At 36.0% G+C, this 16,020-nt stretch overlaps 2 protein-coding genes across 2 annotated transcripts; one reads left to right on the forward strand and one right to left on the reverse strand.

Annotated features, from left to right (window-relative positions):
* Nucleotides 1-43: 43 nt before the first annotated feature.
* Nucleotides 44-1,296, forward strand: LOC119189019. Its single transcript, XM_037437611.1, has 3 exons — nucleotides 44-259; nucleotides 906-1,017; nucleotides 1,107-1,296. Exons 1-3 carry the CDS (start codon nucleotides 98-100, stop codon nucleotides 1,136-1,138), a joined length of 306 nt encoding a protein of 101 aa, XP_037293508.1. The 5' UTR covers nucleotides 44-97; the 3' UTR covers nucleotides 1,139-1,296.
* Nucleotides 1,297-2,768: 1,472 nt separating this feature from the next.
* Nucleotides 2,769-13,026, reverse strand: LOC119189018. The gene is given in 3 exon segments (XM_037437609.1): nucleotides 2,769-3,618; nucleotides 10,420-12,878; nucleotides 12,880-13,026. Coding segments are annotated over 3 exon segments (2,718 nt in total). The 3' UTR covers nucleotides 2,769-3,506.
* Between the last annotated feature and the right edge of the window lie 2,994 nt (nucleotides 13,027-16,020).

The raw sequence follows: 16,020 nt of genomic DNA on the forward strand, positions 1-16,020 counted from the left end.
CACACAGTGATTGCTATCCAGTCGGATATAAAATACAGTAGGCACCCATCAGCATCTTTAGTCCCTGCTATTATATTTCATAACAACGACGAAGCTGATGGCCCTCATACAACTTCTTCCAAGGGCTCACACTTGTCTGCGCTGGGTGGGTGGATCCCACACGCTGGTCTCGGAGATTGTGACCAAGGAGAAGGCGCCGCCGATGGACCTCCAGGGACATCCCACCAAGCGATACACTGGATACGGTTCAGACGGACGAGTAAGTCTAGTAATATTTTTACCTCTTCTATAAATGGTTTATTTGAGTGCAGTTTCAAACATGTTTAGGATTGCGTGTTGCCTACTGTAATTAGGTAAAAATAAATTTGATACCTGCTGCAAAATTTACGAAAGTAAATGGTGGTAGTTCTCGAAAATGAGAGAGCCCACCTGAGTAGGTACCACCGCTATGTCTATTTCTGTCGCCAAGCAGCAGTGTGTAGTCACTGTTGTGTTCCGGTTTGAAGGAAATTATAGCCAGTGTTACTACTGGACATAATAAGACTTAACATCTCATGTCTCAGAATGGCGAGTGCAGTGGAATACCAAGCAATACTTGTGCATTGTTACTGTATATTGTCTGACTCATTGACAGGCCTCCTCTACTACTGAGAGTTTATACCTTGTCCACCACGCTGGCCAATTGCGGGCGGACCTCACATACTTCCAAATTCTCAAGGAGAATTTAAGATATGTAGGGTCATTCACGATGTTCTCCTTTTTAAAGCGAGCGACAGTTAATAAATGCATAAATAACTTCAAAATGTCGGAGGTGCCTTGGATTCTGGCGCATCTTCGTTTGAGTCCGTTCCATTTCTAATAGGCTATCGTGCACCAGTGACTTTATTTATATATTTAATTTCCAGCTGTATATGTTAGAAGAAGAGCTACAGCCTTGCGTGGAATGTAATATCATATTTGAAGCTCCGAAACCTGAAGGTGTCGGTGACGTGACTAAAGATGGCGCTGGCGATCGAGGTAGGTTCCATAAGGATATTGTTATATACAGGTTGTAAAAACATACTATGCTGTTAGTGCTCGTTATTTATTTCATTGTTTTTTTACAGGAGCTACCCTAATTGCGCCAGATAAAAAATAATTTGTGTGTACAATAATGTTTCCTTTTATGAAGGATAGAGGTACGAGAACCTACATTAGAAATTGCAATCAATTGCCTCTAAATTTCTAAAATATTGTTTGTTTTCGACAATGATTTATATAGTGTTACAAAATCTTAAATAAAACCATTTTGTTATATTTTGATAATTTTATTTGTAAAAATAAATAAATAATTTACATTCTTTTCGGAAGCGTATTTACAACTTAACAGCGATTAAGTATAAGTTATATTAAATATTAAATTATATGTAATGATGATGGTGGTTTTTAGAACACGAATATGTATTTTAAAAAATCCTAAATATGAAATTAACAAACCAAAGATTCAATGAATCCACAGAAATACAACCTCTATTTTACTAATAAAATTTTTGTAATCAGAATTTTATGGACAAAAACACAAATCTAATATAGAATTGGTTCTATTTTCAATATGTTATAGATAAATCTATAGTTTCCTTAGATCTATATAAATAAATGATTTAAAAAAAATGTAGGAAAACATTTTTACAGTCAAGATGGAATATCCAATAACTTATAGCTTAATTTAAATAAATATTATTAAAGATAAAAAATATTAATTATTTGGTAACAATAAATACAAGAATATACAGGATGGTTCTATTTGTCATGGAATATGTCTGTTTGTGGCGGAGATTTTTGATCAAATTCTACATAAGTCTGAGGCAAAAAGAGTTGTAGATTATCTGCGTAAGGCGTTTTTTATTTAAAAGCATAGAATAAAAATTTGTGACGGACATAATAGATTTGGTAGATATCTAACTATATTTCAGTGGCGAAAGGTTCATATAACCCGATTCCTGTCAGCTTCCATTTATCTAGAATCTAATTATCATTAGAAAGATTTGCAGACCATATTCATGTATGCATGTTAGTATCTATATATTGTGTGAAAATTTTACCATTCGCCACCATATTTATAAATTTTTCAAACATTCTGTAGTGTGTATACATTCATTTTATTGACATTAAAATATCAAATGAAAATATTTACGTTCAACAATGGTTTGTGGTGCAAAGTACAAATATTTTTTATTAAGCTTTTAAATTATAATTCCTGCAACTCTGTGGTTAAAATAGTTTATAATATCAATATCGAAATCTTAAAATACGCGTTACATAACTATAGCCGTTATAACTATAATAAATTAAATAATAAATAGTTAATCACTTCGCACATTTCGCCGGGAAGTGTATTTGTTGTCGTTTATCTTAACTCTCAGTTTAATAAATTCTTTTAAAAAACAATACCGTCCAAAATATTAATTTAAACTCTCTTCTAAGCGATAAGTTCTTCTTACCATATAATATTATGAATTATACAGGTGTAAATGTTTTTAACGCTAAAATTTTCGACACATTTTTTGTAAGGTCCGTGCAGTGACCATTTCTATATTATAGTAAGGATCTCTACAGGCTCAAAACGTTCTACAATATATTATGTAAAAAATGGTTTAGCACGGCCGTGTCTTGCGACTGCTTAGCGAACATTTGGACGGTATTGTTAAAATTCCATTGTACATTGTTTGTCAGAGAACTGTCTCAGGTAATAAATCTGAGACTCTCCTTTGCTCACGCACGAAGATATGTTCGTCGCTTGTTATTTCAGTGTTACTAGACACTTTCTTTTAGAGACATAATTTATTGTAAGGATGTATTAGTTATTCACATTATTTTTGACCGCACCTCGTAAAATCATATCTATCTTCTGTATTGTTAATACAAGCGGTGTTTGATAGTTATATAAATATTTTCTTTTAAATAATAACTGCAGTTTGAGGATAAAATATTAAGGAAATATAAAAGGAATATTTATAATTTCTTCAATATTTTAAGTCATAATTGCATATTTGCAAGATAATTGAGAATTTTTGAAGGAATTATAGATAAGTGTGCGGTCATACGTCAGTTTCCTAAAATCAATCCTATTGTAGTCTTTTTACAGTCCCTTTTCCTTGTAGGCGAAATTATATACGCCTTGTTATTAAGTGACTTATTTTAGTTGGATGAGTTCGATGTATGACTTTGCAAATGTTACTCAAGCCTTCACAAGTACGCATGTTAGTGTTACAGAAAAAATGAGGCCAAGAATTTATACTTAAGGATTTTTCCTTAAATACGCCTTTTCCTTTAAACAATCCTTTTAAAGCATTTCAGAGACTAAAATTCTTGTATATTAGTATAATAACTAATTAGTACTATTTTTACTAGTGACCTCTGATGACATAACATTAATCAAAATTAAACCTTGTTTTGCAAGGTTTATAATTCAATATGGCTTCACTTGCAAAGTCATCCCATACTCTAAGTCCCATCACCAGTATTGGTCAGTGCCTGTCGCAGTGGAATCGGCTGCAGTCGTGGTCCCTGCTGGCCGCCATCACGTCGCCGAGCTGGTGGGCCACTGATGATGCACTCGCGTCGGTGCCTGGAGCGATCCTGGAAACGATACGTTGAAATTATTAGTTGGAGCCAAGTTTTATGTTCTCATTATATATAACACCAGGCTACGGTTCAGTCAGAGGCCATTATGAATTTAGATTAGTAAATATCTTGCGAAATTTGAAAATGGAAAACTTGTTTTTGAAATTGGAAGGCTTTGTATAGGTGTGATGATGGTTTGGCATAGGTCAGTTTGTGATTGTTACATTAATTCTAGCATCAAAAATTATAAATATTTCGTTCGGAACTGTGTGTTGTGCGAATAAAAGATTCTTGAACATTTTGAATAACTAGTGCAGATACAGCGGTGATAGTAATTTTAAATTAAATTCCGTTTGATAAACTGACGTTATACAATAAGTTAACCTAAAAAACGATTGAAGATAAAATAACACTGTTATAGAAATTGGACCCTTGGTGAGTTGAATCGTTAACATTCTTCAATACATTAACCACGACACGATCCCTTCAAAGCATTACAATTCGCGTTTTAAATGCACGCTGTTTGGCATTACGCAACGAAGGCTCGACGCGAGCTTTCACTAGAGATTTACAAGTTTTCGCCGCTACACCCATGCTGCGTATTTAAACATTGACACTTTAATTTCATTTTCTTATGATACTAATTTATGTGGGTTTTTGTAGCTTTGCTAGTAAAAAGTTTTTAGTTATGATTTATGCTGGATATTTCATTTAAGTGTTGTCTTTTGTTTTAGGTTAGACTATAAATATATATGCCAACAAAAGACAGGTAAGAAAAAAGTTATATCTTGTTGTGTTGGTATTTTTTTTTATAGGTGCTTGGCAAAGTGACCTCATTAATAATGTCATTCTAAGTGGGGTCTTAGAATGACACACAAGAGATGACTATCCTTCGGCATTCGACACAATTATGGCGGCCTCTTGGAACTAGATATGCACAGGCTGATCCCAGAGCACGACACACTTACGTGGGCCACTATGGCGGCTTTTAACATATCGTGTACGGCGGTCGTTATCTGGGCGGATATAAAATATCACAAGCAAAAAAAATTGTCAAGACAAGTAATTCTTTCGCCAAATATTTAGCGCTATACTACTTATAATAAAAAAAATAAAAACGTTTCAAACATAACCTATTTATTTAGAACGGTCTGCCCCATTGTTTTAATAGACCGTAGCATAAATGCACGCGTTAACAATCGACAAAAGTTATATCACGAAATTCACACAATGTTTGCATAACTGAAAAAGCGTTTCGATGCGCGAGAGTGCGATTCGGATGCCGGAATGTGGTCACTTTCACTCACAGACCGGCTCATTACGTAACAAGCCTGTGCATCCTACTTGGCGGCAAGCCGTCTGCGCAGTAATCATAGGGTATGGAAATTGGGAAGGTTAATGAGCCGAATATTTCCGGCTTATATTGATTTATTCTGATCGAATTTCTTCGTTATACGCCGGTGCCCAGCTGTGAGACAAATTAAGTTATGAAAGTAGTTGAAAAGGCGCGTGTTAGTTTAAACACTATAGTTTTAAATACTTGTATGTGTATCTATTTGTGTCAGTAAACTAACGAATTAAAGCGGCCAAATGCAAGTCGGACGCACGCAGTGAGGGTTCCGCCCACCTATACCGAATTCATCCATTTCGTTCTGTATATTGTTATAAGGGAATCTTCATAATAGTAGTTCTGTAACAATTCTATGTAATAATGTTTTACATATATAACTATATTTTGTATAACCCAATCCCAAAACAGTCTTAAACAAAAGTAAAACTACTTGAATACCTCAGTAATAACACAATAGATTACGCACAAAGACTACAGCACGGCGCGGCGTGAGTGCATCCATCAATCTCGTAGCTTTTGTGTAACACAACGACCTCCGCGGTCACTCATTTATCACCTCTGACTGCGTACAAGACTTTTGGATAGGACGGTTTAAATGAACATCTTAAAACTGTTAATGTTTGGGGTGTACTGTACAGAAACCTTTACTTTGCAAAATTACCCATTTTAGGAATAAATTGTAGTTAATGTAATTGGTTTATACCTAATCATCAGGTTTAAACCAGATGGATTGCCCGTCCTTAGGTGCAAACGCTGATTTATTCGAATAGATTTTTTAGTGACATACGTGGTCTCTTAGTTTATTCACTGCTTTTCGTTAACTTACACAACATGGTTCATTGCGTCACAAAGTGTGACATTCCATTAGACATCCGATGTGTGAATATTATTTACATTTGCCGGTTTCATTTTAATTTTTCAACTATTGCAAGTGCGTATCAACCGGATTTCGCGTTACCTAATCAAATAAGTAGGTGGTTTGTGAAATTGTTAATTTTAATGTTATATCATATCGTATTTAATATGCGTTTGCCTCTTTAGGATGCTTAACCCAAAGATTAAATTAAAGAAAATTGGGACTATGTGAGGCGTGACCTAATTTCTGCTATTATATGGTTAATTATAATGACATGTGGCATTTTTTTTTGCTTTTGACGGTAATTAAAAGATGCTATGTACTACAACATATAATAGCGAGAGACAAGACTCGCAGTTGAATTTTTGGTCAACATTAAAATATATGGCATTAAAAAAATGTGTTATACATTTGTATCTGTATTAAGTACTACTAATAAAAATATACCATATTTAGGACAATATTAAAATAATAACAATAGATATCCCTTTACATTGATATTGCTTTTGTTTGAACTTATTATTTGCTCAGTGTACAGAATACAGCGAGCTGAAAACTGATTAGATAATAGGATGTACGTACCGCTAACCTATTTAATTTTCCATACAGAAGTATGGCACATATGTGTTTGTTATGAATTATTAATTTCTAGAACGCCCCTGATGTAACACGGAGTCCTATTCGTCACAGTAAACAGTTTCAATGCAATGCTAATAGAAACAGTGAAATGAAACAGTTTCCTAACGCAAAAGTGTCGTTTCGACTATTATAGCTCCAGCACACGTTTGTTTGTGTGTATGTTTGTAAAGCGATCGCGTAAGGTTGCGCACGCGCAGGTGAGGTGTGACGTTACGTGTCGCCGCTCGCTGTCGCCACTCTAGTGAAAGTGTTCGCGGATCGACGAATGTCAATTCTGGGTATGTTTATTGAATTGGTGTTTAGGGTTACTATTGCATCGTATTTATTTTGTCGTGAGTTCAATTGTGTTAGTTTTAATGGAAGTATTTGGGAATGACGTCACAGTACTCTGTCTTCTTTAACCTGAGGCGTCTGATGGTACTTGACATTGAGCTTGGCGGTAAACATAGACGTAATACTGCCTGCGTAAGTCAACTCCTGCCATATAGAAACAGACTTACTTACACCATACATGAAATAATCTAAGTAAGCCTTTCATTAGACTTGAGTGTAATAACCTACTCTAATGTTTCTACGATCTATGCAATATCAGTTCAGAGGCTTTTCACCAATAGTTAAATTGTATTATATAAATATTTTGTCATCCGATTCTACAATACATCTAACTTTATCAAACCAAGGTTACCCGTAAATGTTTTTTGCCTCCGAACGAAGATCCGCCTAGTCCACGTGATGCTAAGTTACTGGCAATACATCGGCAATATCTGGCTCAGGCACTGCTGTTCAGTAGAAAACTTTGAACTGATGCGAATTGATCGTGTAATGTCCCAATGAATTACGTCAGTCGTTAGAAACTATAAATATGTAGTGAAAGAGCGGTTTGCCATCGCGCGAAGGTTCTGGGGTGACATGGCTAAATTAGGTAAATCGCAACTCGTTCGCATTCATTCTAGTTATATCTTAAATTGTAGCTTTTATGGAACGGGATTCAATTAATATCAGGTCTGTTGCAATATTATTGTATCTTTTTTAAGTAATAATTATATGCCTAATTGGTGTAGTAGAGGCGTTTTGGGTTGTGTGTTATGACCGTCAGACTGGCTTTGATTTTCAGATAAGGTATCTGAAATCACGACTTTTAAATTAAAAAGCTAAAATTGCTTGGCTATGAAATGGCGCGATTATACAACTTTTCATTGCTAACCATCTTGAATCATGACTAGTGTAGTTAGGTGAAAAAAGACATCAAAGCGGACCAAGTCTTTATATCTACCTCTCGACTAATACGTAAATAATGAAGTTGATAACCTCCGACATTTAAAAATAGTTTAATCCCACGCCCGCCAACCTCGTGATGATCGCGATTATAATTATAGTAAATTTCTCACCGCGAGCCAACTCGCAATCTTAATGAAATCTTAGCGCTCCAAAAACCCAATATTTACGCGGGTAAGTGAAAGTATGCTTTTTTCCTTATTGTGATGAATTTGTACTGTAATTATATTTGTGTATTTAATTATGACGAGATTTCATAGCTGTCATGTTTAGTGGTGTTTAGGAGATTGCATTGCGGTTATCATTTTGTTTAGAGTCCAGTAGAAATAAACACCTTTCTCATTCGGACTGGAGTGTGTAAAATAAATTTATTAAATAAATCCTAGCACAATAAATGGTATTTTTGTTTCTTTTTTGTTAGGTAGGTACTAATGTTAAAGAAACTGTAAATTTGTTAATGTATATTGCCAGTGCAATCTATATTATAGTTTGAATAGTGTTGGTCAGAAGGTCAACAGCTTAGCACTCATGTGGCCTAAAGAATATAGTTTATTCGAGTTTCTTGGTGTTTTTTCTCAAGACGGCGTATTCTATGGGCCTAAGTATATTTATTACCTAGAGTAAAATTTTATGGGTAATAGTGGCTCAGTGTAATTAGAATTTGTATAAAAAGATGCATGCGCATGAAATAATGTTGTTGACTATAAGTATTATGCTTTTTAAAGGAGAGTTCTCGGTATTTTTATAAACAACAATTAACGAATGATAAATAGACTAAGAGCATTTAAACATTAACAATTATAATCAGATAAATAAAACAAATTAAAATTAATATAATTATTAATCTAATGTTATAAATGATTCATAAATTAACACAATATTTTTGATAAGATCTTTATGTTGTATTATAAACTAAAATAAACTTAATTACCTCACTGATCTAGATTTCGTTTTGCTCGTTTGATAAATTACTTCTAAAAATAGTCCCTGAATGTATCTGTCATCACAACGAAGAAACAATAACGTGCGCCTTTATTTCGCCGTTTATTCTTTGATCCTATCATAGCACAGTGAGGGGAATTGAATCTCCGTTATTTATGAAATTTTTACCCAACCTTTTTTTATTGCAACTTAATAAAGAGACAAGCGTGCCGTTCGCCTGATGGTAGACGGTACTACCAAATAGTAGCAACACCATACAGTACTTGAAATACTAGAGTAGCCTGCCTCGCTGGCGTAGTGATATTGCGGCACGACAATCACGGTGTGGTCTCAGGTTGGATTCTAGGCAGAGACATCGGGTTTCTTTATTTTCTACCAGCCCAGGGTTTGGCAATTGTCCCCGATATGGCGATAGGCCCACCCTCTATGAAATTGAACGGCATAAGCACGTGGCAGACAGTGGGTGTACTAGTTGTGCATTTGCCACCCTCTCCGAGATAAACTATAATATTATGTACTTTATTTTTTTCCTATTATTGTTAAAGATCACTTGGACGAAATTAGAGTGTCGTATATCTATTTAAAAATACGAAAATTTTAATAATAGAAGTATCTACACACAAAAAGCTATTTTGATCTGATCGGAGCTAGCGAAGGACTTTCACTATATTAATAATGCAAAAAGGTTAATAAAGTGGAAATTACTGGCAGATCCCCGAACCGCACGCCGATGAAAGTACAAACGATTAATAAACATATTAGCAATAAATTAGTGACCACCACTTTCAACTAATAAATTGCGAGATGGTTATATAAAACGTTATGACATAGCATTAATATGCTTGGTGATAAGTAAAAAAACATGCTTGGGCTCTACACATTAAACAATATTGCAGATATGCAACAAAAAGTCGTACCATATTAACTTCTTAAATAATAAGTTTTAAGGGATACTATAGGCTCCACAAACCTCGAGTATGAAACCAGGAATAACAGGCATGTAAATGTATTTGCGCGAGAAAGAGTCGCTTGATAGCACAAATCGACAAATGCAAGACGCTCTTTGGTACGCACGATCGTTTTGTTTATTTACTTTGACTGGAGCTCATGATTTACAGTCCATAGACTTTGCTGTCAGACCAAGAAGCTGGCAGTACGTATTTAATTCTATTAGTGACTAGTAATATCTATGTAACTTCGACCTCGAGAAAGTAACATTGCGTCAGAGACATTTCGTTTTCATGCCACGTTTTACGACTCGTAACGTTTGCTTTATTGAAGTGTTTTAACACTTTTTACGTGTATGTTAATACTGTGGAATGATACTAGATGCATTTTAAATCGTGCGTTACGGTATATTGATTGGTATCGTAAATAGAGTAGTAAAAAATTTATGACTTGTGTAAATTCGGTAATGCGGTAAGTGCGTAGAATTCGTAATTATGGAAATTAACCAGGAATGATACCAGGTTTTTATTATTAGTTGAACGAACTTGTCAATACCGATTCATAGTGTTTCTTAGACTTAGTGTAGCTTGAGGGCCTGTTACACAACTGCGTTAGTGCTACTGGTGACATTAATGTATTAACCTACAAAATACAAAAGTCATACTTTAATCTATGTTCCCAAGTAAATGGTAATAAAAAGATTACTATCTACATTAGCTGTTTAATGCGATAACTGAGAAATAAAATGTATTTAAAACTGGTGAAACCGGCACTTAGTATTGTATGTTAACGATTATATACTCACATTCTTAATAGAGACTCCATCTTCTTCTCCATCCCAAACATGGAGTCGTCGGGCTGCGACGTTAACACTTTACAGAACGTGAACTTAGCACACTGCGAGTCCCTCCAGTCCGTCTGTTTCACTAGGTTCATGGCCGCTGACGTCAGCGACGATGGCCCGGAGCCGCCGTCCAACCGCTGCAGATCATCAGGAGCGTTGTCATTCAAAGACCTCACTCGTCTCCTTTTCACTCTCATAAGGATTTGTCCCTCATAAGTCGGCTCGTTAAAGAAGCTCAGCACATCTCTCTTGGCTCGAGCACCCTCGCTTCCATCTGGAGACATTACTACATACACATTTTCACTTGGCATCTTGTAGTTGTCATCGTAGATCTTTTGCTGGCTTAGGATTTGCCTGTCGATGTCGTATGCTCCGAATGCTCTTTTATGTTCCTTCTCCAGTTCGTCTTGCACTTCCTCGTCGCTGAGACCGCTGCTGCGCATTAGGTTTACGTCTAACAACCTACCCACGGCGACGGCTCCCAGGCCTAGAGCTGCTCCTCCGGCCATCAAGCCGAGAGCTGGCAACATCGCCGGTGCACCCGAAGCTGCCGCGGCTGCTACCCCAATTTTATCCTGAGCATACCTTTGGCTTTGTACTGCATGTGTTGGGTATAGACCAAGATTACTGGAGATTTTGTGAGTGGCTTCGACTATAGGCTCGAAGACGGGTTGTGTGACTTTGGTAATGGGGTCTATAATGGGCTTAGCTAATTGATGGACAGTCTGACTTGCAGTATTCAATGTATCTTTCATGGAATCGGTGAATCGCTTCCATAATGAAGGTTCAGGAGTACGTTTAATATAGCCGTAGCTGTAAGGGTATCTTGGAGTTTGGTTCGGGTTATAACTGTGTTCGTAGTACGAGAACTTATTGTATTCATCTTCATAATATCTGTTGGCATTGATGTTGTTCTGAGAGCGTTGCTGACCGTACCCATTGATCGGCTCCATAGGATAGGGATGAGCACTTTTTGGAACGTTCATGGTGTAGTATTTCACTTTGCGCTCTCTCTCGTAGTTGTCGACATTGTCACGCGTTGCCTTCGCAGGCTGTACACCCAGTTCAGGATGAGCGTATTGAAGTACAGGGTTCCTTACACTTTCATCAAAACCTGGTTTAGCATTCTTAGGAGTATACATTACAGAGTTGGGGAAATTTACTTCTCCAGGATATTGGAGCATACGCCTTTGAATATGGCTTTCTCCGTACTCCATATCGCCGTTGTGTGACCTTGAGCTGCGACCGCTGAAGTAATCACGCTTCGATTCCTGCTCGTTTATTTGTTTAATGTACTCTATGAGTTTTGAGTTCGCAACTTTCGAATTATCAGCTTTAGTGAAAGGACCGTATCCGGATTTCATGTAGTGATTGTCTTTTTTCTGTTTGTATGCGAACGCTGGATTATCGCTCGTCAAATATGGCCCCATGCTGTCACTAACTTCGAATTTCAAGTTATCGAATTTAGTAAATGGCCCATCTTTAGGTTCGAAGTTGTCTTCCTTAGTAAAAGGTCCAAAGTTCTGAGCAGGATCAACAGCTGCTATGTCAGGGTACACATCTGCTTCTGGTATGGCTTTCGGCGGAGTATATCCTTCGGGATAAGGCAGAAGTTCTCCATTGACAACCCTAGCGTTACGCCAAGTTTTTTTGTCAGATTCGTCATCGGGTACTCTTACACCTTGGATTTCGGGAATACTATCATCACCAAGGGTCAGGATGGATCTTCCACGTTTGTTATTGTATTTTTCAACGGCTTTCTTCAGGTACATTGGTTCAGAGCTAATGACAACAGGATCAGGAACTTTGAAAGATTTTGCTTCACCTTCAGGTTGTACTTTAGTACTAACCACTTCAATATACACAGGATTCCTGTCGTTCTTTATAACTGGGTTATGTGGATCAAATCTATAACTTTTAATTGGAGTATTGTAGTCCATAAAGCTAGCTGAAGTGATGTAAACTTTCTTATTTTCTGTTCTCTTCTCATTGTCGTACGTGGGATAGTAATTGGAAGTTTCGGGGTCAGTCTCGGGTTTCCCTCCATCTTCTTGAATATGTGATTCAGGATACACCGATACTGGTGACCAGTTTCCATACTCAGCTTTAATGTCACCTATTTCTTCTGGGTTTTTGTTGCGATTAAGGTAGTAATCATAACCAGCCAAATCGCTGTTGATTGTGTCCATAAAACTAAGTTTTCTCTGGTCTCTACTCTCTGTTTTGTTTTTAATATCGTCAAACGTAGTGTTAACAGACACTGTAGTTCTAACTGAGGCAGTAGTGGGGGCTAAGGTGGTGCTGCTAGCATGGTGCGTGGTGGACTTATCTTTCTTCTTGACGATGAGTTGCGTCAGTTGACCTGACTTGCTTCGTACGTTCAGGGTCTGTGTATCATGAGGGTTGAGGCTCCGGGAGATTCTTTAGCTCCGTCCTTGTAGTCCGAGATGGTAATATCGTGGTGCGAATGGTCTTAGTCGTCGTTGCATTTTGCTCGTTGGTCTCGGCTGCTGTGCTTATGGCGCAGGCCAGCCAAAGTATGGCGCCTATCCGAATTACGGGATTCATCTGAAACAAATAAAAAAAACTTTTAGAATTGTCAAAAGAAATTTGAAAAAAAATTATATTATACTAGTTAAATGAGCGGCAAAAACTACATTGAAATATATTTAGCGGTTTTTAAATCACGAGCTAATGAAACAAGCAGTAATAGAGCAGACACTCTTGAGTGTCTGTCTAAAATGTATTTTGGCCTGTCTTTTTTCCTTCGGAAATTATATTCATAATAACATCACTCACATGCAGATTGACTACTTAGTAAAAACCCATTTGGAGAAGCTACCGACTCATCGGTTTCATTTTTTTTAATCCATCAGTGAATGTAAAGTGGCATTGTGTATCTGACAGCCAATCATACCATAATGTGTATTTAGTTTTGCAGTGAAAGTGTTAGGGTCTTTTTATAATTCGTACGTATGATTTTTGTTACGCTAGAAAGTTTACGATGGTATCGCGTGTTTCAGCAGGGGTAAGTGGTCTGAAGTCATTATAGTTAGTTTTATTTGTGACAAGTGATAAATTTCAATGCAATTTAATAAAATCTACATTCAGTATATACAGGCTCATTTTCGCATTCCGTTAATAAATTGAACCACACTGATTTTTATTTTTGCCAACATTGAGCTAAAAATCACAAACGAATATCTTTTCCAAACATTCTGGTTTTAACTTTTTTACAATTTTCTTGTTTAGTGCTAACATCATTCTCTCAACATGGTGTGTTCATTAGTGTATTTCTGACTGAAAATGTGATGTCGCTCTTTTAGAGTAGTGATAGTGGCATTAGGGCGTCTAAATTAAAATTATCTTTTATTAATACATATTTATTTTGTTCGATACCTACACTTTTTTATCTTACGTTGTCGGTTCAAGTAACTTATTAAAAAGTGTTCATTTTCATACATGTCGTATGTGATTTCATTTAGTAATGCAATGTCAAAATGGCCTCGTATGAAATGATTGTTTTTATTATATTTAATGCGGGTTATATTTGTTTCATTAAGTTCAATATTTTGTTTTTGTGCCGACGTTGCGGAGAGAACTAAAACCACAAAAGGTAGGACCTTTAATTCTGTAACATTGTGTTTTTACGTAGTTAGTTAACATTTATCTAGACGCAGTCTATATAATCGCAATAGAGGAATATTAGAGAATTATCCAAAGAGCACTTAATATGATTTACGAATCGTTTTTGGAAGAGTATGCAAAATACGATGTATCAATATTGAAAGTAAAGAACACTTGTTCTTTTAAATAAAAACTAGGCTTCTAAAGATCTCAAACAATAATTGGTTTCAAGTTGACAATAATCAATTGTAATCTATAAAAACACAGTAATAAATGTCATAAACCGAGCAATATTTTTTTAAAGTGCAATAATGTTGACGTGAGTCATTACGAGGCTCATCGCACGCAGACGTGCGTGAAATGCGAACAAAAACTAAATGTTTGTAGAGTTGGTGGTATCTACTCTATACTATAATGTTAAAGAAGATATGATATGAACAATTATCTTTTGAAACTTTGTTGTATACTATATAGTATTGTAACTTACTACACGTCAGTTGTGATTGCCTATTTGAGGAGTACAGATTTTAGATATTGTTTATTTATTTAAGAAATTAAACAAAAATCTTTGCAATCTGGACACCTGAGAGAGTTTAAGCTGTTGATCTTAATATATCTCTGACGTTGTGAAGTTAGTTTGAGAACTATCGTCCCATTAGAAGTTGAGGAAAACTTACAAGGGAACTGTTTACGTGTGAGGAATTTATAAGTCTTTTTAAGGTATGCAAAGTCTACCATTCAAGTTTACGCCATGACGGTATAGTGAACGAAAGGACCTTCTAATTAACATAAGAGACACATGTCTAACAGTTAAATAGCATAGAGGTCACATCGGTACAATTCTATAGTATGGAATAACTGATTCGTGCAAGTTTTAAGTTTTTTTCAATGAAAATCATTTGTGTTCCGCATTACAACTTTTTAAAGATTAGATCAGCAAACAATTTTTTTTATTACTTTGTTGCTTGTCAAATTTGTTGTCTGTATACGTCTTAGATATAGATAAATATGAAGTGATGAACATCGCGTGTTGAGTGACGTTATAGAGGCACACTGGCATGTAAATCGATCACTCATTATATAATTAATGCTATTTATGTAATAGTAAGTAATGCACGCAAATTGTTTTCATTTTGTTGACCTAGCTTAGTGGAGACATTGCGATCACGCAATTGGGATAGTTTTAAATCAAGTAGAGTTACAATAAATATGCTTTTGTATAGGAGTGTTTCACTTAGTTTGTTTGGTTGCAGAGAAAACATATTGTACTACTACGCGACTATATTTGACACAGCATTAATAAGAGAAGTCACATTGACGTGCAAATAAGTCACAACACACATGTTTAAAGTGGAAAGTTAACTATCTACCAACATTAGTTGAAAAATATCGCACTACTCAGTGTGTTGTCGAGTGTGGAAACGCGTAATGTGGAGTCCACCGGTGGCCACCTCCACCGCCGCCGCCGGTGAAAACACAGGGAAATCTTTTCAATTATTCGCCCATTAACTTTGACAATTTTCTATATTATCGCTTCGAAAGCGATTTCGTTTCGAATTGCTTTCTTTGCGTATTTGGTTGAACTAATTCGGTTAGATCAATTATGTTTTTTCGCTTTTCCAATGTGATTTCGATTTTGAACGTTTTACTTAATATTTTTTGTCTATACAGTTTACGTCGCGTCAAATGCTGAAGTCTAAAGGAAATTTTACCTAATGACAAGCGTGAACATCTCTTATCAATTTTCATTATTATTTCTTCACGCCTCGCTTACCATTAAAGTTTAGTATTGCGAGGAAAAACATATTTTGTTAACACGTTTGGTTGTGGTTATATTAGAAGCCACCCGCATTGTACCAGTTAATGCTTTACTAGATGTCTCGAAGCTGCTGCTTTCTGGGTAGCTGTCATCGTATTTTCCACTATCAAAAATCC

Source organism: Manduca sexta, chromosome 11, assembly GCF_014839805.1.
Source record: "Manduca sexta isolate Smith_Timp_Sample1 chromosome 11, JHU_Msex_v1.0, whole genome shotgun sequence".
Taxonomy (NCBI): domain Eukaryota; kingdom Metazoa; phylum Arthropoda; class Insecta; order Lepidoptera; family Sphingidae; genus Manduca; species Manduca sexta.

Coding starts and splice junctions, on each gene's coding strand:
- LOC119189019 (XM_037437611.1), top strand. CDS start 98: ATGGCCCTCATACAACTTCTTCCAAGGGCTCACACTTGTCTGCGCTGG. Junction 260..905: donor GATACGGTTCAGACGGACGA/GTAAGTCTAGTA, acceptor TTTAATTTCCAG/CTGTATATGTTAGAAGAAGA. Junction 1,018..1,106: donor AGATGGCGCTGGCGATCGAG/GTAGGTTCCATA, acceptor GTTTTTTTACAG/GAGCTACCCTAATTGCGCCA.